General features: G+C 40.7%; 1 protein-coding gene and 1 long non-coding RNA gene across 5 annotated transcripts in view; both read right to left on the bottom strand.

Moving 5' to 3' along the window:
- Positions 1–7,723, bottom strand: part of LOC144073659 (uncharacterized) — a 76,052-nt gene extending 68,329 nt beyond the window's left edge. The window contains exon 1 of the long non-coding RNA XR_013300145.1: positions 7,450–7,723. This is a non-coding gene — a long non-coding RNA (uncharacterized LOC144073659). The remainder of the gene's footprint in view (positions 1–7,449) is intronic.
- A 2,775-nt stretch (positions 7,724–10,498) lies between these two features.
- The window catches only part of satb1b (SATB homeobox 1b), a 79,962-nt gene continuing 65,936 nt past the window's right edge, over positions 10,499–24,524 (bottom strand). For all 4 annotated transcript variants that reach the window (XM_077598257.1, XM_077598258.1, XM_077598255.1 and 1 more), the window contains exons 12-13: positions 15,601–15,810; positions 10,499–13,210 (exon numbers count right to left, since the gene is read on the bottom strand). In XM_077598257.1, coding sequence (XP_077454383.1) covers positions 12,668–13,210; positions 15,601–15,810 — 753 coding nt within the window. In that variant the 3' untranslated portion in view covers positions 10,499–12,667. The remainder of the gene's footprint in view (positions 13,211–15,600; positions 15,811–24,524) is intronic.

A 24,524-nucleotide genomic window follows, 5' to 3' on the forward strand; every position in this document is an offset into this window, starting at 1 on the left:
AATAATGGCATTTAATGCAATCAAAGGCAGAGACGCGGCCCATCAATGTCGGCGGGAAAATATACAAGCGACTCCGCACATCATTCTGGAGCACTTAAAGGGGGCGGGAAGGGCGGCGTGGATCGCCTCGTAAAAAAACAGATTGGATTTCACGCATTCGAACTTAGCGGCCATTGATAAACATTGTAAAAAAAAATCACAGAATGGCAGAAAAAGACATCCGATCTGTTTTGCAGTGATTGATCGAATGTGTATTGACGTCAATGGGAGTCAATGGGTTAACATACCAAGATGGATTTAGTTGAATTGAAATGGTTTGTATTTTCTTGTTGTGAAAAACAAAGCTTCATTTTGGGGGAAAAAATGACAATCATCGGGAAAAAAAAAGTTTTTCATAGTATGTTTTTTTTTTATATCAGTACTTCAATTTAGAAAAATATTTATTTATTATGTTAGATTTTTTTTTTCTTGGAGCAAAATACAAGTTTATATTCCCAACAGGAAAAAAGGAGAATCTTTTTATCCAATTAATTTGTACAAAAATCTTTGCACGTGGTTTTTCTGAGATACTGTATGAATTGAAATGATTGCACATTATTTGGGTCAATATCATAAGGAAGTTAAATTCAAAAAGGAAGTCACATAAGCAGTATAACTACTAGAGTAAGTGAGTTTTTTCACGTTTTATGCAAGATACGGTTTAATTTTTTCTTGAATTTCATTCATAGACGGCAAAATAAGTTTTTGTTTTACGGTTTATCTGATTATCTTTTCTCCATTTTGAAATAAATAACCCTATCAGCGGCATTGTCTTGCATTATGGTGTTTCGTCTTTGTCACCTTGCAGTTTGCAAGCATGTCAGGTCTAATTTGTGCGCATATAAGCCGTACCCTCGATTGACTCATCATTTTGTTTTGGTACAAATACGGCGTATATGCGAGAAAATTCGGTAAGCAAAAAAAAATGCACTAGAGCAGGGGTGTCAGACTCGGGTTAGTTCGCGGCCCGCTTTAACGTCAACTTGATTTCACGTGGGCCGGACCATTTTAGATATGATATTTAGATTTTTTTAAATAAATGGATTAAAAGAACTGGAGTAAAAACCCTGAATATTCATTTTTTTATGGATCTAAAACAATGTTTATTTCAGCTTTTTTATATATTTTTAGATTTTACAAAATGATTTTTGAACTAAAAACAGAAAAAAATGAAAAAATTACAATTATTGATTTAAAAGGGGGAAAAATCTGGAGATTTAATATACATCTATACTCTTCATTTTAATTTGATCCTAAAACAGAAAATCGGCACTCATGATTTACTTTCCCGGGCCACACAAAATGATGCGGCGGGCCAGATTTGGCCCCCGGGCCGCCACTTTGACACATGTGCACTAGAGGGAAACGTAAGGTAACTGAGGGGTTTCCAACAAGAATACATCCTGACTGACTGATTTCTGTCGCTAGGACAGAAAACTGCTTTGTCAACTCTAATTTAATACCCTCGATTCAGTCATCATTTTTTTTAACAAATACGGCTTATATGCGAGAAAATACGGTTATACTAAGTCGCACTTGAGTATTTGTGGCAGGCCAATTCAAAATATTAGAAAAAAAGTGCGACCTATAGTCCGGAAAATACAGCACAACTTTTTTTTGTCTGACAAAAATGCAGACTTTTATTCTTTGACTTCTCAACGGATTGTGATGTTCTTTGGCTTCTCATTTCCTAAACGGCCCATCTCGCCGATCCGGCAAACGATGACGGATGATATCGATCCGTCATCATACGGAGATTGTTGACGGGTGGCGCACCTGTATTCTTTTCCATTTTGTTTTTCGGTGGACAGCCGGATCGAGAAAAGAAAGTGGCGCTTTAATTACCGCTGCCGCCGCTGGTTCAAATATTAATGGGGCACAGAGTGTTGCATGCTCATTTCTGTTGATTTTTAATTAGCGCTAATTCATTTCGCGCAAAAGCATGTTGATGCCTGTGCCGCAGATATTAGAGAAGAGATGTTTTGCTCTCATTTCCCCCGGACCGGACGAGCAAAAAAAAAAAAAAAGGGACGACCGGTCGAAAACAATCACGTGCGACAGACGCCGGCCTATTAGCGCGCTCGTCGTTAGCGCTCTGGCAATTAGCTCGCTGGCCGCGCCGATTAGCGACCCGGAGACAAAAGCGCCGCAATTCGGGTAGATTTGGCCGAGCAGGGGCGACACAACACGCTGCTGATTGTTGGTATTTTTACCCACAATGCCACAGTGTGTGTGAATAAGTCATTATTGTTGGAAAGACACCTAAGAATAAAAAAAAATATTGTAAGATTCACCAGATTTATTTTCGTGGCAGTGAACGTTCAATCGACGTATTGTTTAAATATGAAAAATTTTATTTAAAAAAATTAATTAAAAAATCATATCTGAGTTAAAGGCAACCAGATTTTTTGGGGGGAATTAAATTGGATTTTTTGTTTATTCTAAGCACATGCCATTTTTTTCTTAAAACCAAAATGTTCACAATTAAAGGTAGGTTTTCTGAATTTTTGGGTGAAAATTTTAAAGTTTAAAAAAAAACAAAGGAAGAAGTTATATTTTTGTCCCCCCTAAAAAAAATAGCACTCAAGTATTAAATTGCCTTTTTTTAACTTGAAAATTATTTCGTTTCAATTCATTTATTTTGAGAAAGCAAAAAAAAATTTTTTAACTTTCACAACCACACTTTTTAAAGGATGAAAAGATGTACTTCTAAAGTTCTAAAAGTATTTTTTGAAGTATTTTTTACAGTGAGAAAAATGCTTGTACATTACCCCCCAAGAAAAAAACTTCTATTTCAAACAATAAATTCTATTCTTTTTGTACTGTGTGATCATAACATCATATAATTTTTACCCCAAAAATCATTTTTGTCTTTTAAAAAAAAAGTACTTTTACTCTCCAAGAATTTTTCTCTCAAAAATATCTGCTTGCATCCCCGCCAATGACCCCGGCAAATATCGTCACGATTCAGCCTATCCCCCCCAAAAAACTGTTTCAACAAATTTTGAAGAATTTAGCGTGTGTCGAAACGTGGCCATCCAGGAACCTGTTTTTGTTGCGGTGGGCCAAAAAGGAAGGGAGCCGGCGACTGTTTTTCGGCCACGCTGGCATAAATAAAGCATGCGGCAACATCTGGTCTTCGCGGCGCGGCGAGCGTTTTAATGCCACGCGTCGGCTCACGCTTCCTTTTAGCGCGGAATAATCAACCACCTTTGGGGAATTCAAAAGCCTCCCGTCGCCGCCGTCTCGCTCTTCATTTTCCCGTCCTCCCTCTCTCGCTCCCTTTACGCCGTCACCCCATTTAGCCAGACTTTCTTTCTTACTTAGTTGATTTTAAATTTTTACACCCCGGGGAACGCTGCCTCGTATGTGTTTCTGTCAACATCGGGCGCAATTAAAATTCACGCACGCCGGCGTCCCCATTTGCCGCCGCCCGGACAAGGCCCAAATGGAAAAAGTTGTACGTTTCGTCTCGTCGGCGCGGCGTTATAATTAAGCGCATCATGGAGAACTTTTCCGGGAGTTCAGATTTCAAATTTCAGGGCTCGTACCGAGTTGCAAAGTTAGAAAGCAAGCTATCAATTTTCAAATTTCATTGATTAAAAAAAGTCTCAAGGAGCCCTATCCCAAAGTCAAAAGAAAGCAGTTTTCTGTCCTAGCAACAGAAATCGGTATACTTGATGTATACTTGCTGGAAACCCCTCAATTACCTTACGTTTCCCTTTAGTGCATTTTTTTTTGCTTACCAAATTTTCCCACATATACGCCGTATTTGTACCTCGAAAAAAAATGACTGCATCAAGGGTACGGCTTATATGCGCACAAATTAGACTTGACATGCTTGAAACTGAAAGGTCACAAGGACCAAATGCTATAATGCAAGACAATGCGGCTGATACGGTCATTTATTTTAAAAATAGGGAAAGGATAAACAGATAAAATGCTTCACAAAATTAATTTTGACGTCTAGGAATGAAATTCAAGAAAAAAATAAAACATATCTTGCAAAAAATATGAAAAAACTCACTTACTTGTGCCTGCCGTGGCTTGCTCAGGGCGCCGCCATCTTACCTTTTAAGCGTGCTCTGACTGGCCAGACGCGAGTAGCCTTGATAGATGTGTTCGTAGCGTTTACCATGTCAGCACATCCCAATAGTTGTTAAGGCCGATCGGAGGTCTTGCGGTCCATCATTAAAATATCAGCCTTAATATACCTGCGTAATGTGTATCTCATGCGATTATTGCACTCAGTTACTTGGTGAAAACTAGACCGCTACGGACACACTTCCTGGTTGTACTGCTCACGTGACTTCCTTTTTGAATTTGTCTACGTGCAGGCAACACCCTTTCCGAATGTGCAATCCAGCAATCGATTTATTTATACAGTATCTCATAAATAGCAGGTGCGATTATTTTTCTTAAGATTTTCCCTTCAAAGTAACACATTTGTACTCCCTATTAAAACCATGAATACGGAGGTGCAAATTGTGAATCAGGGGGCGTCTTATACGAGAGAAATCATAAAATTCAATGATTTTAAGGCAATTTTAAGGGTGCGGCTTATACGCGGAGGCGATCAATATGCGAGAAAAGACGGTAGTTTGAGAGCACAGTTGCAATTTGTTTGCACGAGCACGTAGTACTGCATACGTTATTGTATTGTACCGCTACTTACACGTCTCTACTTACACGTCTCTACTTACAAAATTCTGGTTTTACGGCATCCATGTCGAAAAAATTAAATAATTAGATTCTGTAGAAATGTAGAATTCGGGATCACACAGGCTATTTGTTTATTTAAAAAAAATGAGATTTGTATCATGTATAACGTCTATTCTGATAGTGAAAATATGACGTAAAGGCAACGCGACTATTCTAGACGGCTTTCAATGGCAGGAAGAGGAAAGAAACAAAAGGCGTTATCAGGACGTGCCGGGATTGGAAACGGCCTCGGCGGGTCACAGCTGAGCCAAAATGGCGTCACTCCGTCTCGGGAGTCACTTCTATAGACGACGACTTGTGTTTTTTTTCAGTGGCTGACTTTTCCGAGTCGCTGGTCACGTGCTGTAAACGAGCGAGAAAAGCGGCCCCCTTTTTCCGGAGATTTGGAAACGTATATTTTCTTTCCGCCGCGGGCCATCTGTCGGCGCGTCGCGGTGATCCCGGGATCCGAGCGCGTCCCGCTAACTCCCAGGTGCGAACGCGCTTGGGCTAAATCCCGCCGTCTATCCTTCAATAAGGTTTCAAATATTGCCGAGGTTTAACGACATTTAGGAAAATCAAAGATGGAGGCTCAGAGGGATTCTGCATGTTTGCGGGGGAAAAAAATTAAGAAATTAAAATGGTGATGCCAACGAAGGGTTCCAAAATGGAACGGAAGATGGCGCCGTACTCGCCGTGTTTTTGAATGTCATTTTCAGAGCTGACAGGAATTTCGATTTTGGGTAAAATGGATATAATTATGAAAATATCATAAATTATTTTGCCTGTTTTGGTTACTATATGATATTGATTATTGAAAATGATCTGCTTGTTTCATACATTAGTATACAGATACAGTGTTCAAGAATAAAGCAACTTGAAAAGTTCTGTTTATTTATTCTTGAACACTGTATCTGTATACTAATGTATGAAACAAGCAGATCATTTTCAATAATCAATATCATATAGTAACCAAAACAGGCAAAATAATTTATGATATTTTCATAATTATATTTCTATAAAATAAATACATGAATTAATAAGAGACATAAAAAGGGGAAAATAAAGAATGAAGCATTATCAGGGTTTGACAAAAGTCATCTAAGATTACAATTGTAAAGAAAAGAAAAATGTTTTTGCATGTTTTTTTTAGCAAAGTAATATTTTGGAGAAAAAGTGGTTTTGTTTGAATTCCAGAAAAATATGTACAAAATTATGTTTTATTTTATCGAAGAATATATATGTTTATATGTTTTTTTTGTTTAAAATTCATTGTCTGAACTGCATTATCCTCACTAGGGTCACGGGGGGTGCTGGAGCCCAGCTGACTTCGGGGCAGAGGCGGAAGACACCCTGAATCGGTGGCCAGCCAATCACAGGGCACAATGTGACAAACAACCAATCAGTCATAACCAGGTACAATTTAGCATACCATTAGCCTAACTATCATGTTTTTTGGAATGTGGGAGGAAACCGGAGTACCTGGAGAAAACCCATGCAGGCCCGAACATGCAAACTCCAAACAGGAGGACCAACCTGGATTTGAACCCAAGACCCCAAAGCTGTGAGTCCGACGTGCTAACCACTCAATCCACCGGGCGCCTGGTTTAAAATTGTTTTCTTTAAAACATTAAAAACACTTCTTACACAAAATAATGTTCCTAAAACAGTTTGACCATGGCTTAAACGAAATCTATTCATTAAAAAAATGCAAGTCATCATTGTCCTTACTTTACAAAAGGGTTATTTGGGGGACAGAATAGTATTAAGGTTTTTTTCAAGAAAGCCATATTTTGGGTAAAAAAAAAATGACAGATAGCACAAATACAGGTCCAAAGAAAAAGTGCGCACGAGACATAAGAGCACTTTTGGGGGGGCTATAAAAACGTTATTGCAAACACAAGTGGCACCCGAACGCACCCGCGTTGTTGAGTCTGTTTTGGTCCACGCATAAGTGGCCACGGTGCGTTTTAGTGGCGCCACCAAAAAGCGGTTCAACAAGCGACCAAAGGACAACAGCTGTTAGTCATGTGTCAGCGCACGCACCCACGTTTTTTACCCAGTACAATTTTATGGCATTTTACGTGCAGTTACAACTCGCTCATCTTTTTTCAAACATTTTGACGGGAAAAGGGTGGGGGTGCTTGTCCAATCTCGGCCCATTTTTGGCAGATTTGTTGTTTTTTGTCAAAAACTGTTTAACTTTTTTTACATTTTAAAATTTCTGTTTAACTATAACATTCCTAATTCTAAATTTGATTGCTGTTATCGACCGTGCCAGGTGTCCAATCTGTTAGGACTGGGCGGGATGGCAGTGATTGTTCTATTCCTGATTTTTTTTTGTGTTTTGGGGGATTTTTGGGGCAGTTTTTACATTTGTACAGGCTTAGCATTTAAAAAATAACTTTTATTCACCTTTAAAAAATATCATGATAGAAGCCATTGAAAACAAACAGGATTCTTTTTCAAATGATTTTTTGTCAAGGTAAGTTTTTAGCAAAAACCTCGGTTTTCGAACGATATATCGATTATTGGGGGGAGCTTATCAATACCGTATTGGCATACGCATTACTCACTACGGCCACACAGCAGCATCGAACCTGCTTACAGCAGGTGCACTAATGAGCTCGTTATCATCAAATGTAATGATTCATATCTATAAATAAAACATCTTAATACATGTCACTAGAATATGGACTTAAATCTTACCTTATTTGTCACGATGTTTCTGCTGAATGATCCGCTTGAGGTTTGCAATTAGTCCGTTGTTCTCCATTGTGAAACTCGTGTCCAACTTTAGCCTCGCTGCACGTTTTGCAAAGCAAACCTTTCTCACTCGAAAAAGAAAAGATGATCCCCCGTTTCACCGCTTCTTCTTCTTTTTGCACATATTCCGACATCCATTGCAACTTAAAAGAACCGCAATTGTTTGTAACTTTGGTTTGTGGAGTCCACGTACCGCGTCCACCTTAGCAAGTTAGCATTAGCGTCACTCAACTCCTACAGTCAATGCCGTGAATGGCTGCGTTGCGTCATTGCGTCATTACGTCATCTGTGATTGGCTGGATACCTGCCACTCACGGAAATGGCACAGCAAAATGATCCAGAAAAAAACGTTTTATATTTTTAAATACGTATATTAAATTGAGTACTTTTATTGTCATTGAACAAGTACAATGACCAGGAAGTGAACAAATAACAACCTAAAAAATAAATGATCAAAAAATAAAAACGATAAACAACTAGTAAATAACATGTAATTTAGTATCTCCAATGGCTTCAGGCATTAAAAGTGTTTAAATTTAAAAAAAAAAAACACACAAATAAAAAGGTTTTTAAAAAATCCTGCAAGATCAGAAAAAATCCCAAAAATAAATTTATGTAAGCCTTGTTTTTTAACTTCTTGTTGTATGAATGTACTTGTATTATACTTGTATTTCTTGTGTTTTAGGACCCCCTAGAAAATGAGATGGTTAATCTCAAGGGGCTATCCTTAATAAAATAAAAAATAAAATAAATTTTAAAAAAGCCATCAAGGATCAAAAGATGGTTGCTGCCGACCCCCCGGGCGAATTGGATTGGACACCTGGTGCCAACAATGGCAGAGAATGGGTTAAGAAGACTAAATTTCCAGTGGAGTGGTGATGGAGTGCAGGCCTGCCAGAAGGTGCAACAGAAATGTTCTCTGTCGTTTTATCTGCAGGTAAATTCAATCAGGTCCAATAAGAGAGCTGGTTCAAATATAGATTAGTACGTGCAGGTCAGCCCGAGGGACGGTGCCGTAAAACCGGCACGGAGTTCAACGGGAAGCCATCGACTATTCATGGAAAAACAATATTTGAAAGTCCAATTTTAGTGGATTCTTCAATGTGGCCGTCATTGACGCCAACGGACGTCCGAGCTAAACGAGGCGGTTGACGGCAAGAGAAAGACGTTTGTTTGTTTCTCCGTTTTCAATTAGCCAAAGACTCGTCAGGACAAACAAATATGAATAAGTGTGTGTCAATATGAATGACGGGAGGTGAAGACGGCGACAAACAAGGAGAGCTCATTATGGGGGGTTTCCGTGTGTTTGCAGAGATTGAAGACGTGCAGATGGCCAGCCAACGTCGGCTCCGCTTTAAAAAATTAAGGAAATTGCATTGGGAGAAAAGTTCCTCTCTTTGAAGAAAGTACTACAGTCTACCTAAAAATGCCCCGACATAAGAAAAGGTCAACCTACAAAAGTCTTGGATAGGCAACTGACCGTTCCAATATACAAAAACATGATCTAAGTTATGAAATGTTAAAAAATGTCAATAGTAGGGATGTCCTCAATTGGAAATCCAATGTGAATGTATCGGAAATTGACATTTTTTGCAGCTTCGGGAAAAAAAGGGGTTTTTTAAAAAATGTATTTGTTTACATTTTTAACTTGTCAGCTACCACTAAGGGCGAAAGGTGACCAATCTAATTTGACTGGGAGGCTGGCAGCGATTGGACAATGCAATGGTAGTTAATGAGTGAAGATAAGTAAAAAAAAATAGATCCATAAGTAGAAAGCAAAAATTATAGATATAAAGCATAGTTTCTATTTCTATATTTTTTTCCATTTCATTTTCTGAACCGCTTTATCCTCACTAGGGGGGTGCTGTAGCCTATCCCAGCTGACTTTGGGGCCAGAGGCAGGGGACACCCTGAATTGGTGGCCAGCCAATCGCATGGCACAATGATATAAACAAACAATCAATCATAGCTAGGAGCAATTTAGAGTGTCCAATCAGATGCCTAGCATGCATGTTTTGAAATGTGGGAGGAAACCGGAGTACCCAGAGAAAACGCACGGACACCATGCAAACTCCACACAGGTGGAACAACCTGGATTTGAACCCAGGACCCCAGAGCTGTGAAGCCAACGTGCTAACCACTCAACCACTGGGCCAACCATTTCCATATTTATATTAATATTACCATTATAATTATGAAATAGCTCTATTTAAATCTGGTGCATAAAATACATTTAGTACCATCCACCTCCAATTTAATACACAGAATATCCATAAAACATACATGCTAAGCTAATTAGATGCTAAATCGTCCTTAGGTATGAGTAATTGTTTATCTGTCTCCTTGTCCCGTGATTGGCTGGCCACCAATTCAGGCCATGTGCGGTCGATTGGTAGCCGGTCTTTTGGTCGCCGTCTTTTGGTCGCCGGTCTTTTGGTCGCCCGGACCGCGACAACGGGCGACCAAAAGACCGACGACCTAAAGACCGGCGACCAAACAAGGTAAAACAACACGGTCTACGCATCAATAAAAGCCAACAATGTTCATGAGCAGTTTCACTGAGCCGACGTGTGAGTGTAGAAGAGTTTGTATGTACATGCGTTGTCCCTTTAAGAAGCTACGTCAGTCAGGGTCATAACAAGTTCTCCAACAAAAAACAATAAAAGTCCGGGAAATTCTGAGCTTTTCTTTAGCCTAATAGTTAATAAGGCATTAAGTATGACTAAATAGTAATTTGCAGTTTGTATTCAGGGAATTTGAGCAACGATTTAAATGGTAATTATCAATAACCTTCCGGGCGACCAAAAGACCGGCGACCAAAAGATCGGGGACCAAAAGACCGGCGACCAATCGACCGTGTACCGATTCAGGCTGGGATAGGCCCAGGCACCCCCCTCGACCCTCGCGAGGACAAACAACTGCGATTTCCGACTCTAAGTTCAACGACAAGACCACTCGAAACATTCGAAAGAAACATTCTCTAACCCGAAAGAGCGTTTCACTGTGGCGTTTTGTTTATTCATGAAAAAAAAATAACAGCAGAACATCAACAGAAGGCCGAGCGGCACACGCGGCGGCGGCGACGGCGGCTACCGAACGAGCGACGCGCTCGTCCCCAAAAGAATTTCCAGCGGATGGAACGGAAGCGGGGGCGCCGTAGACCGCCCCCTCGCCTGGCACGCTGGCTCGCACCCTATTTACACATGTACACTTTTACAAACACCGAAAGTGGCTCATCCGATGGAAACCGCGACAAAAACGAGTGGCCGGCCCGCCCCGAAAAACGAAAACGGCCACCACGCGGATTGCATATTTTCTCGCTTCCTCAACTTATTTGCATGAAATTTGCATCCGACAAGAACTTTTTTTCCCCCGCTTCCTTGGATTTAAGACACTTTTTGCGCCCTGCTCCACGACAACAAAAACCCAGAAAACAAAGGTCGCGGTCCGCTTTGCGTATAAATAAAACAAACAAAAACGCCAAAGGGGAGTGAAAAAGTGACGTGGTCACTGCAAATAAATACTGGGAAGATGGCGTCGTTCACATTTTTTTCTTTTTGTTGCGTTCCAGTGGCAAAAGGAACCCGCACGTGTGGAACAAGGCATTGTTGGCATAGTTGATATTCTATATATCACATCTATTTCTTTATACACGTATACGGTACGTATACATTGGGGAGAAGTGGATGGTGTTCCGGTTCCGGTGGACTTTTAAGGCCTTGTCGAAAAAAAAAAGAAAAAAAAAACTTGGTCCTGATGGGACGTCTATGGCCGTCAATGATGGGCCAAGTTTGAAGAGGGAAAGATAGGGTGGATTATTGTTATTATTATGACGTGGAGGTCAAGGTAGAAGCTGAAAGGAGGAGTTTAATCGGTGCGAGGACGTGAGGACGTGTCCACGTGTACGTGTTTTTTTTGTGTGCAAAAGTTTCAAGTTTGCGTTTGTAGGTTTTGGATGTTTTTTGTTGGAAAATCCAAATGAAAGTATTATGCTGAACTCAGAAGTTAACGTCAACTAAATTTAGGTTTATGTACATATTTAAAGAGGGCGGGATTTGAACCTGTTCAGGCAACGTGGGACAAATGAAGAGTTCAAATGAGCATAATTGCTGACTAGAATTGTTCATTTTGACCCAAAATGTTGTCATTCAAGTTAGCACAACTCATTTTTATCAAGTAGAAAACATTAACATTAGTTACAAATACTCCAAATACTTGCTAGGAGTATTGTTATAGACAAAAAAATGAAATTCTAATGACAATAATTCACAGAAAGCTTAGTATAGATGTTGGATTTTTTGGGGTGGGACAATTCACCATTTTTTTAACCTTAAAAAATGACCATACGCGCTGAAACCCATTTGCACAAGGGGGTAAAAGTAGTAGTAAAAAATGCCCTGTGTTTAAAAATGTCATTTAAAAAAAGTGATAAAATTAACATTTGAACACCCCTACACTACTTTTTAGTTAAAAAAAATGTCCAAATTTGCTATTCAAGAAATTTGGTCAAAAAGTTGAACTCACATTTTTACACGATGAAAAAAAATGGTCATTTTAAGATACAACATGCTAATTTAGTTGCTAGTGGGTTTGTAATAATATGAAAATAAATACTTTTCAAAATCTCAACAACCATTGGTTGCTTTTTTTTTTAAATAAAATGAATTACGACTTGTTTTCCGTTTTCAAATACTTCTAACAAGTACACGTGAACACGTCCAATCAGACATAGTGCAGTTAGTAAATGCTTACCTTAATAACGCAAAGTATATTATATTTTATATATTATATATATAAAGTATATGAATTTTTTTTCGCTTTTAGCTCACAAAACAGCAACGCGCGTTAGCAAATGTGACGTTTTCTTTCATTCTGTGCGTGTAGATTGTCGTTCATCCGGGTCAGGGTCACCTATAATTCCCAATTGGGGGAGGGGTGGGGGGAGAATTTTTTTGGGGGGGAGGGAACGTTCTTGTCAAATTGATTGTTGAAACATGATGGCGGTCTGAGCTTTGAGGCGAGCGATTCTGCTAACCGTTTCCACCGGTTTTGCTTTTCTTTGTGCGGGAATACCAAACGACGCCATGAGAGTCTTTACAGTGAATCGTACAATACTTTTAGAAAATGCAAAAAAATGGGAAAAAGGGGGAAAAAACGGGTTTCAGTCGTGGGCGACGGGGGCGGGGCCGCCTCTGACCCGCTCCTCCGTCTTGATCGGCGGCCCGCCGTCGGTCTGCGTGCTATCGTCCGTCTCCCCGAGGTCCCGGGGGGGCTCCGAGGGGTCCTGGTCGGGCCCCGCGGGGCTGCCGGCGCCCTCGCCGTCGCCCGCCGGCTCCCTGGGCGGCGGCGCTTTGAGCGGCCGGTTGACGTAGAAGCGCTGGTTCTGGAAGAACTTGATGACGGTGAGTTTGGGCAGGTCCAGTTGGGCGGAGAGGGTGTGGACGGCCTCCTCGTCCGGGTAGGGGCCCACGTCCTGGAGGAAGCTCTGCAGGATGCCCAGCGCCTCCAGCGAGATTTTGCCGCCGCCCGTGCGCGACTTGAGCAGGAGGCCGCGCGCCGCCTCGTCCTCCGTCTCGGCCGGGGAGGCGGTGGAGGGCTGGCGGGGAGGGAGGCGGGGTCCCGACGGGGGCGGCTGGGATGCCGGGGGTTGCGACGGGTGCTGCTGCTGCTGCTGCAGCGACAGCGCCGCCGGGTGGTGCGGGGACTGCAAAAGACGCAAAGGGACAACGTCATTCATTCATTCATTCATTTATTTTCCCAACCACTTTATCCGCACTAGGGTCGCAGGGGGTGCTGGAGCCTATGCCAGCTGACTTTGGGCCAGGGGCGGGGGACAACACCCTGAATTGGTGGCCAGCCAATCACAGAGCACGAGGAGATGGACAACCATTCACGCTCACACTCAATTTAGAGGAAGGGTTTCAGACTCGGGTTGGTTCGCGGACCGTGTTAACGTCAACTCGATTTCATGTGGGCCGGATCATTTTAGATATAATATTTAGATTTTTTTTTTTATATGAACTGGATTAAAAACCCTGAATATTCAGTTTTTTTCTAGATCTAAAACAATGTTTATTTTAGCTTTTTTAATCTGTTTTTAGATATTACAAAATGATTTTTGAACTAAAAACACAGAAAAATGGATTAAAAAATGACAATTATTGATTTAAATGGGGGAAAATCAGGAAATTTAATATACATCTATACTCTTCATTTGAATTTGATCCTAAAACAGAAAGTCGCCACTAATGATTTACTTTCCCGGGCCACACAAAATGACGCGGTGGGCCAGATTTAAGCCCCGGGCCGCCACTTTGACACATGTGATTTAGAGTGTTCAATCAGCCTCCCATGCATGTTTTTGGAATGTGGGAGGAAACCGGAGTACCCAGAGGAAACCCACGCAAGCCTGGGGGAGAACATCCAAACTCCAGACAGGTGGACCAACCTGGATTTGAACCCAGGACCCCAGAGCTGTGAGGCCGGCGTGCTAACCACTCAATCCCCCGGGCCGTTCCACGGAAAATATTTGGGGAAAAAATAAAATACACGTTTTTTTAAAAAAATCAGATATCTTATATAAAAATGTTATTTAGTTTTACTTACAAACGTAATGTTATAGGAAATAAATTGGGTGTGGGTTTACATTATTTCCATTTTTTTTCGACAAGGGCAAACTAGAAGTTTGTGAGTTGTGTGATCGAGTGCACTTTGCTCCATTTCCTACTCACTTTCCCGTCATTAACAGCGATAGACGTCCAAAGCTTTTCAACAGGGAAGTCCGGCATTGACTCCCAATTTTGTCTCTAACTTTGACTTGGTGCCGGTTGAATGCACTCCACTGCAATTGTCGCCGGCATTTGCGCATTGATGACTTAGCGTCAACAAACAATGTGAAAACGTCTCATTTAAGTGTTTGCGTGTGTATGTCTGTCTGTGTCTGTGTCTGTGTGCACGTGTGCGTGTGCGTGGGGGCTTCCAATGGGTGAGCATAGGTGCCTGTTGACCCGTCAAAACGGCGGCACTTGGATTTTAGCGGGTGAGTCACGCGCTAGACGCGACGAGTGTGTGTTGGCGCAACACTTGACACACACACGCAGGCACACGCACACACACACACACACACACACACACACACACACACACACACACACACACACACACATTCACAAGACTCTTCATTAGGTACGCTTTGTAATCACTCACAACTCAACAAGAAAAGTCCCAAATTCCACCTTCATAAAGAAGATATTGTGCGTTTTGGAGAGGTTTGGATATTTGTGGTCAGCTTGTGGCTTGCAATTTGAAAGTGCTTCAAAATGAGTCCAGATTTCAGTTTGGCTACAATTGAACTTGTTTACTCGTAGGAATATTTAGTGGAAAATCAAATGACATTGGACAATGACAAACAAAACAAACAGTGTTTAAAATAAATGTTGCTTTGTTTTACAGACATATTTTGACTAAGATGAAACTATTTTGAATAGTTGTTTATCTTTTTGTGTGTGGAATAAATGTTCTTCAAGCATTATTTTTATATTTCCATGTACTTTTAGAAAAAATGAAATTGTTTTTTCAGTGGTGTTTTGTTTTGGTATTTTTTTGTTGTTGTATTTTTTAGATTGATTTTTTGACCAAAGCTTTTAGATAATCATTTTTTCAGCCCCAATATGTATTTTTTCGAGATGAAAAATAATAAATAAAATATTTTGAAAATAAACCTGTTTCTTTTTATTTAACAAAAAAGCAATTATTTTTTAAAATTCTATTTTTCAAGAATGAAATCCTATTTTAGGGGGAAAATTTGCTAGGTTTGTCAATAAAAAAAATAAATAAAAAAACTAACTTAAGTTGTCACTTGTCAGACCGAAAATATATTTAGTTCTTTAAGAAAAAAGATGTATAAATATTTTTAGGTATATAAATATATATGTATTCTCCTTTAGATATAAACATGAATTTTCTTCCAGTAAAAAAAAATGCCTTTTAAGGAAAGTCATATTCTTAAGAAAAAAATAAAATAAAAATCCGAATAAAAATAAAGTAGAAACAAGAGCCCCATTCCAAGTTACATATAAATATAGCATTTTTCACCTGCATGTGGTCAGCGGCGACGTGCGAGTAGTGGGCGGGCCTGTCGTTGTTGTGATGCTGCTGCCCGGCGCTGCTCTCCTGCTCGTAGATGGCGTCGCGCTCCACCTGCGGCAAGCTGAGGAAGCGGCGAATCATGGACAAGTTCTCCCACAAGGTCCGATTCTCCGGAGACGGGTCCTCCTTCCAGCGCAGGAGCTCACACAGCCAGCCCTTTAAAAACACATCCATGACATAGATTAGATTAGATTAAACTTTATTCATCCCGTACTCTGGAAATTTACAAAGTCTACACCCCCCCACACGTTCACATAAATGTGAAGACCCTCTGGCAAATTGTCTTTTTAAAAAAAAAATCAAACAAGACCAGACAAAATGCTGCTTTAGCGTGTTTTGTCAAAATACGTACTGACGGAAATGCTCATTTTCATTAGCACGTCTATGCTTTTTACATTATATTTTAGCATTGAGCTAGCAGGCTTATTTTAGTGTGTGTTTCCAAGGGTTTAATGTTTTACTCATTCCTTGCTATTGATATCAATAAAAGTGCCATTAGGACTAAATGATATTAACATTGATCATGTGAAAGCAATAAAAAAATGTAGGTTGACCTTTATTTATAGGGGCAAACATGATTTAAATGCAAAAATATTCAATGCTAATGGGTTTTAAGTCCTTGTTACATTCCAAACGCAGTACAGTATAAGACTAATCGCATATGAGAAAGTATGCTTTAAAATAGTATTTTTTTTCCCAAACAGCCACGACCTTAATGCTAATATACAATGGAAAACACCATTCATGCACCAACAAAGTAGCTAAAATGCCTTTTTTAAAACCAGCAAAAACAAAAACAAGGTTAAAAACAATTGTGAAAAATTCATTGTAATCGCCTGAGATTGACGTCCGCTAATTAGATCATATTTTAAGTACAGTATGTGTTGTAGTATATAGCAGAAAAATGCTTGTAAAATAACTTCCAATGACGACAATGTACGGTTTGGCAAATATTTCCTTTAAAAAAAATAAAAAATAAAACATTTATTTTCAATGGCTTCGGGCATAAAAATGTCATCTCCAATATAAGGTTAAAAATAAAAAAAACTACAAAAACGGGAAAAAAGAAACGACCAAACGCCCAAAAAATGCAGGGGAAAAAAAACAAAGCGATCGATCGCTGCCAGCCCTCCCAGTTCAGACGTATTGGACGTCTACCGCAACGGCTCGATTTCCCGAACGAAGAATAGCTTAAAAAGACTTCCCAAAGTCTCTTTCCTAAACTTCAGCGTGTCCACTTCCCCCCCAAAAAGTTAAAGTCCCGTTGCCAAATGTTTGTTCCGCCTCGCACACGTGGTCGCTTAAGAACACGACGGCCAGGTTGGGTCGCCGATCTGGCGTTTGTCGCCGGGCGGATTACACGGGCGGCCTTCGCTGGCGCGCCCGCTGCACACGGGAGATAACTCAGCACTTTGCGCGTCCCCCTTCCAGATCCCCCCCACCCCGTAAGCCTCGTCAAACGGGAGGAAGAAAGAGAAAGAGGGGCCGTAAAGCCCACCTTGTTCCTTTGCCACATTTATTGTTGCCTTTTTAATTTGCATGCAGAGGGATTTGGACCCGGCTCCACTTGGGCCGTCTGTGCTTTCAGCTGATTCGGCAGAGAGGGAGGACACACACACACACAAACACACACACACACACACACTTGCTCGTCTTGTCCAATGCGAGACGGCGAAGGCGTAATCCAAATCAAACACTCGGCAAAGCAGCAGGATTAAACCCAAAGTAGCAGAGCCAATCAAAGCCCGCACGGCGGGAACTCCCCTTCTCTGCCAGGACGTCCATTTCATTAAACGCAAACGTCGATTACGGGGGTGTCAAACCTGCGGCCTGTGGGATTTATTTAACAAAGGGACAGTACATTTTAGGGCGGCTCGGCGGATGAGTGGTTAGCGCGTCGGCCTGACGGTGGGGGGGGGGATCTGGGTTCGATTCCAGGTCGGTCCACCTGTGTGGAGTTTGCATGGTCTCCCCGAGCCTATGTGGGTTTTCTCCGGTTTCCTCCTGCATTCCAAAAACATGCATGCTAGGCTGATTGGACACTCTAAATCACATGTGTCAAAGTGGTGGCCCGGGGGCCAAATCTGGCCAGCCGCATCTTTTTGTGTGGCCTGGGAAAGTAAATCATGAGTGCCGACTTTCTGTTTTAGGATCAAATTAAAATGAAGAGTATAGTGGTATATTAAATTTCCTGATTTTTCCCCTTTTAAATCAATAATTGTCATTTTTTAATCCATTTTTTCTGTGTTTTTAGTTCAAAAATCATTTTTGTAATATCTAAAAATATATTTTAAAAAAGCTAAAATAAACATTGTTTTAGATCTATAAAAAATTGAATATTCAGGGCTTTTAATCCAGTTCTTTTAATCCATTTATCAAAAAAATCTAAATATTATATCTAAAATGGTCCGGCCCACATGAAATCGAGTTGACCCGCGAACCAACCCGAGTCTGACACCCCTGCTCTAAATTGTCCCTAGGTATGAGTGTGAGCGTGAATGGTTGTTTGTCTCCTTGTGCCCTATGATTGTCTGGCCACCAATTCAGAGCTTGCTTCTAAACGGTTGCAATTGGTTTTAGTGTACAGAATTTAATGCTTTCATTTTGTAAGTTGTGCGATCAATTGCACTTTGCTTAACGTCCTATCCACAATCACAATTGTCCATTCGCCCCCTACTGTCAAAATGGCGTCTTCAATGGCAGCCAATGTATTAAAAAATAACCTTAAAATGCCCTAAACCAACTGGTCGCCTGTAAAATGCCCAAAAATCAGCAAAAAGCAGCAAATAAACAAGAAGCATCCCAGATAGTCTCTAAAAAATCAATAGGAAATTATGCAAAATTTACACTAAGTGACCTGTAAGTACCCTAAAATGGACCAAAAAATAAAAAACAACAAACATTAAATAGGCATAATGGGAACCGGTCTAGGCAAGACAAATTCATCAATTTTAGCAACCGCAATGCCAATGGCCTAATTGTCTGAAATCAGGTTCCTCAAACTTTTTTTAATCATTTCGTTGAGGTCAATTGAAGCAAACAAAGCATGTGCTATCATTAAGGATTTTTTTTCAAGCGGAAAAATGAGAAACACAAAATGAACACTTGGTATTATTCTCCTCTATTCATTTGAAAAGGTCTCTCCATGAAAAAAGCTTTAAAAAGGGGAGGGAAATGAATCATCAAAAATATATTTGATTAGTTTTAGTGACTATTTTCAAGTTAAATAATATAATTCAGTTGGGAAATTATCAATTGGTATCACCACGCCCCCCTGATTAATTTGAGGTATTTCTAGACCAATTGTGAAATCAAAAAAAAAAGTGCAGGGGTGCTGGAGCCGATCCCAACCAACTATTTGCCACCCAATTTGCAGGGCAAAAGTAGCCAATCACGCTCACTCTCATACTTGGGAACAATTTTGCGTAGCCAGCATGTTTTTAGGTAGTGGGAAGTAATCGGGAGTCCCCAGAGAAAACCCACGCGAAAAAGCCAATGCCACACAGGAAGGTTTGAGATTGAGTGTTGAGGCGGACGTGAGAACCACTCGTCCACTATGCCGCTGTAGATTAATTTCCGAGTGTCCCCAGCCCCAGTTGGCTGGGATAGGCTCCAGCACCCCCTACCGCGACCCTTGTAGGGACAAGCGCTTCAGAAAATGAAAAGTTGCTGTATCGCCCTATCATTTGATAAATGTTATCGGAAGCCTTGGAGGGCACATCATATCAGGATGTATCCATAAGGGCGTGTGCGGCGGGCTAGGGGGGGTGTCGGAGCAAAGTAGTATTGAAGCTATTTATGTAAATATCGCGCAGGTGACTCAGTGAGGTATGAAATCCTCCCATGTAGATGTTTGACAAGCTCCCAGATGCCGCCAACAGCTTCATCCCAGCAATAATCGGCGACAGCCCGGGATTAGCGCGCAACGTCGGCCGCCGCGCACCTGCCTCGAGACCGCGCCGTACGTAATCCTCCGCCTCTGGGTCACCTAATTAATAATGGGTCAACGTCCCCCTCCCGACCACCGAACGAGAAGCGGCCAGTTCGCGCCCGTAAAGCCGTCTGCGAGCGTTTCGCGCTTCAGAAATGGCACAATGGCGCGATTCAGCGGGCCGATGGAAGTCACAAGCTGCCCAGTGACTCAAAAAAAACAAAAAAGCAGCACCTTCCCAGTTAATCTCATTTGCTGGTGATCGGGCGCCATCGGGCTGACCTCGGACGGCGGATAAACCAAATAAGCCAACAGATGTACAGCGGTTTGCCTTTATTTGCTGCTAAAGCCGGCTGTCCTAAAAATAAACATTTGGTCATTTGGTTTCAGTCATCTATTTCAGTTTAAATATAGCATCAACTTTTGGCGACGTAAAGTCTGCGTGAACACATTTTTTTTCCGTAATATTAGGAGATTTAAGTAACATTTAGGAGAAAAGTCAAAATGATGCAATAAAAAAAAAATGACATGACTTATTTTTGCACCAAAATTGCTCAGAGTCCGCAGAGATGGTGAAAAATTAGATTTTGGAATAATTTTGGCGGTTTACGTGATTCCTGCTGATAAATCTTTGATGAGAATGACTATTGTTGGTATAGGCGACAAAGTTTTAAAATAGTGGTACGAGCTTAATGCGTTCCGGGACTGAGCTCGTATGTCGATTTACTTGGAACTCAAATGAACGTTTCCCATAGAAATGAACTAAAACACAAATTAATTTGTTCCAACCCTCTGAAAAAACACCAAAAACAGGATTTTGGATTGGAAATTTTTTTTTAGTTGTTCTAATTCGCCATCTATTAACAAAGTAACAAATAACTCGTGGTTTAATACTACTAAAATGTGTTTAATATTATTAAAATTAGACGGATTTTGTGGTGGGCGAGAGGGGGGGGTACTTTTTGCACGGCAACGCGCTCATAACATAACATAATTTTTTTAAATGAACTTGGATTACAATGCTGACACACTCAAAAATATGTTTAATCTAACCTTACACTAAACTTAATTCTAATTTTGTTTTAAATTTTGATACCTTTCTTCTCCCGGGTTGGCTCTATTTGCCCCGCCTCCACCCTGACTTTCAGATCCAACCTATCGAGGTTAATAAAATCCCAAAACGATGCACTCAAATGTCCTCACAATAGGATAACGCACAACCACTTGCCAACGACAACTAGTATATACTCCTCTCGTATTAGCGATCGATCCACCATTCGCACTGTCTAACGGTAAAAAAATGCAACGCTCCGCCCAGTGCTCGTAGAGACATTATACGAGGGAGTTGCGACGGGAAAGACAGTGGCCATCATGTTCTTATGAGCAGCGTCTCGCGTCCGCTATCTGCTCGTATATCAAAATTTGTCTCGTATCTCGAGATAAATATTTGCTCAAAATTTTACTCCTATCTCAAATTGCTCGTATGTCAAGGTACCACTGTAAAAGATTTTTGCTGTGCTGCAGCTCAAAAGAGGTTGGGAAACACTGAACTAGCTAAATATTTGCTATTTGCTAATTGTTTGAGGAGTCACTTTACAATGGCAGTTAGTTCAACATCTCACAAAGGAACGAAAACAGCGAAATAAACATTTGGATGATCACAAATCCTTTTTTTTTGGAAGCGTGGCTCCCCGAAACAGCAGCACAGCGCACGGCGCAATTTGACATATACGCACAAAGCTTCCCATCTAATCTAATTTGGTGGTTATTAGGCTGACATCAGCCCGAAGGATAAATCAAATAAACCAACAGATGCCCGTCACTTTGTCTTTTTTCGTGTCCTAGATTATTCCAGTATAGACGTTTCGATGCCAATGACCGCCATAGACGTCCAATCGTGTGTTGCCGTCAATGGCTCAAGAAAAAAAAAAGACAAATTATTTTCTTTCACTCCGGTATCTTGCACGTTCAGATGAAACTATTCCATTAAAAAAAAAAAGACAAAAAAAACGTGCGGCGCCTCGGAAATAGCTTCCGCCAGAGTGGACGCCCATCTGGCGGGGACGAGGAGCGCGCCATATGCCCGTCTCCCGCCACAATAAGCAATAATTGCAGAAGAACTGGGAGAAAGGGGGCGGACGGTTTTCGTAAGGGAAGGAAAAAAAAGGGAAAAAATGGCCTTAAATGAACTGCACAAGCAAGACGAAGATAGTATATCATTGTTTTGCCCAAATGAAACCCCATCGAGTGTGGTCGATTTACTTTCAAGACCAAACTGCATTCAAATATGGACTGGATTTTTATACTAACGTATTTTCAGCACTAGAAGACGCACCTTTAACGAATGTAAATTTATTTCATATTACAAAATCTTGCAACACAAAGATCCTCCTCCAAGATTTTGCACTGAAAAATTCCAACACATCAACAAGGGCTGGCTCTAGAGGTGACTGTGTAGTTCCCTTCAAAAAGAGCGCTAAATTAACCAAAGCACCTTCCCTGTTCATACCTGGAACTCAATAGCAATTAACATACGTCAACTCCCATCTCTGAACCTCTTGGCCAATCATCTTAAAGCCTGGCTGTTAGACCAACAAAATTGCCATCACAACGCTGTCTAAAACTGTGCTACGCCTGTGTATGTTTGTCTAGCATGAGTGATCGTTTATTTCCAGCCCTCAGCTAACATATTTACATATATATGTTCATTAATATGTGCCTATTAAATAAATATATAAACTGCAATGGGTTATAAAATGCAGTACAGTGATCCCTCGATTATCGAGGCTTCACTACATCGCATTTTTTTCGTGAGGAATTTTATTTTTGTTAATTCAATGTTTTTTTGGAAGTTCATAAAAATGTGAAAATCCACGCTGAAATTCGCAAACGGAACTGATATATATATATTAAAAAAATATTAAAAAATACATCTATATATATATATATATATATTAATATTAAAAACATATTTAAAAACACATTTATATATATATATGTATTTTTTAAATAGGGGTGACCCTATTTTGCGGTTTTTCGTCTATCGCGGCCATGTCTGGTCTACATTAACCACGATAATCGAGGGATTACTGTAGTAGAAGTGGTAGTGGTTGTAGTAAAGGATTGTTTTACACATCCACTAGATCAGGGGTGCTCATGACGTCTTCTGCCGACAGCCTCGGCTAACATAAACGACCCGTCACCGCCTTTCTTTTCATTTTGGACACGCAAAGAGGCTTGCCGCAACTATGCTTCACTTTGGCGACCTTTATTGGTCACGAGACGTGTCTGGGCTGGCCTCCCTCCGACCACAGTGCCGAGCGACTAAGTAAATCACAAGCTTACAAATTCCGAAACCGTCAACAACCAAAAATTAGCTCAATTTAACGCCCCTCCGTGGTCATCCAAATTAATAATCCGCTCTATTGATGAGTGACGCAACCTAGTGACGTGGGATCTGCTGAGCGTGGCAAAAGTTTGACCAGAAAATATCCTGTCCTACTCGTCTGTTCGAAAACGACAAACGGGCCCCCGGGACAAACGGATAAAGGAATTCCGCTTGGAAATCGCCACTCACGACGTCTTAAGGAGAGGATTTAACACTGACTCATACTTAACGTAACATAATTCTTTCTTTCCCAGCAAATCATCCTAATACGAAGTCAAGACCGGTATCGCCCGGTGACGTGACGCACCATCCGAGCGGTCGCAACCTCTCTCGCGAAAAACAATGGGCCGACTGGACGACAATGACTCACCACACGGTGACTGACGGCGCAGGAAAAGCCGTCTCGGGAGGACAATGGCGCGGCGGATCGGGGGGCGGCTCGCGTCAGGGCCAACGCGGGAGGCGCTTTTGCGAGGGTGGGGGTCGGCGGTTTAAGCGAGCAAACACGGGCAGATGGAGCATAAAGAATAACCAAAGGCAAATGACCAGTTCATCTTAAATGGAGCACATTAAACATCTGCGTGGCGACGCTGGCTTTTAAGCGCATCTTTTATTCCTGCGCCGGTCGCGCTCGCAAACGTTCGCCAGGCTCACCTTCAAAGCAAATCGGGGGAAATGCTAATTGTGTCTCGCTTAAGTACGGAAGGCCTAAAAAATACGAATCACGCGTTGATATTTTGAGGAATTCCCAGTCGTGGAAAAAATGCTTTAAAATAGTACAAGTGTGCAATCCGTAGCACATTTACTCAATTTTCCGGACTATAAATTACACTTTTTTGCGACTTTTTATATATATATTACGATCCCACGAATGACGATCCCTAACAAAAACAGGCTTTTGGTGGTAACAGATTACAAAAAAATAAACAATTTATATAATATAAAATATAAAACAATCTAATAATAAAATAATACATAAATAAATATAAAACTATTTAAAAAATGAAATAAATAAAAACAAAAAAATACAATAAAAAATACATAAATAAATATAAAAAAATAAAATTAAACATTAAAAAAATATACAATATACAATATATTTTTTTTTATATTTTATATTTATATATAATTTTTTTTGTCATCTCTTACCACCGAAAGCCTGTTTTTGTTAGGGATCGTCATTCAAAAAAACTGTAAATGTTACATTAACAGGTGTGTCTATTAGGAGTAGACCCCCAAAAACGTCAAGAAACCATGCTAGAAAATAAACAGGAAGTCTGTGATTTAGGTTAAAAGACGGTCATTTGCAGAGGTCCTAAAATTGGAACAATGACAAACCAGTTTCAGCTGGCAACATGAAACGTGAAGTCGTGTCTATTAGTAGACGACCAACAAAAAAGTCCAGAAATCATGCCACAAAACAAACATTAAATCTGTGATTTAGATTCAAGGTGGTCATTTGAAGGGGTGCCGGAATAGAAAAATAGAAGGCAAGGTTAGGCAATTTAATTAGCAACTCAAACTTGATATCTAAGCTGCCATGCTAGCAAA

The sequence above is a fragment of the Stigmatopora argus genome, chromosome 4 (assembly GCF_051989625.1).
Source record: "Stigmatopora argus isolate UIUO_Sarg chromosome 4, RoL_Sarg_1.0, whole genome shotgun sequence".
Taxonomy (NCBI): Eukaryota; Metazoa; Chordata; class Actinopteri; order Syngnathiformes; family Syngnathidae; genus Stigmatopora; species Stigmatopora argus.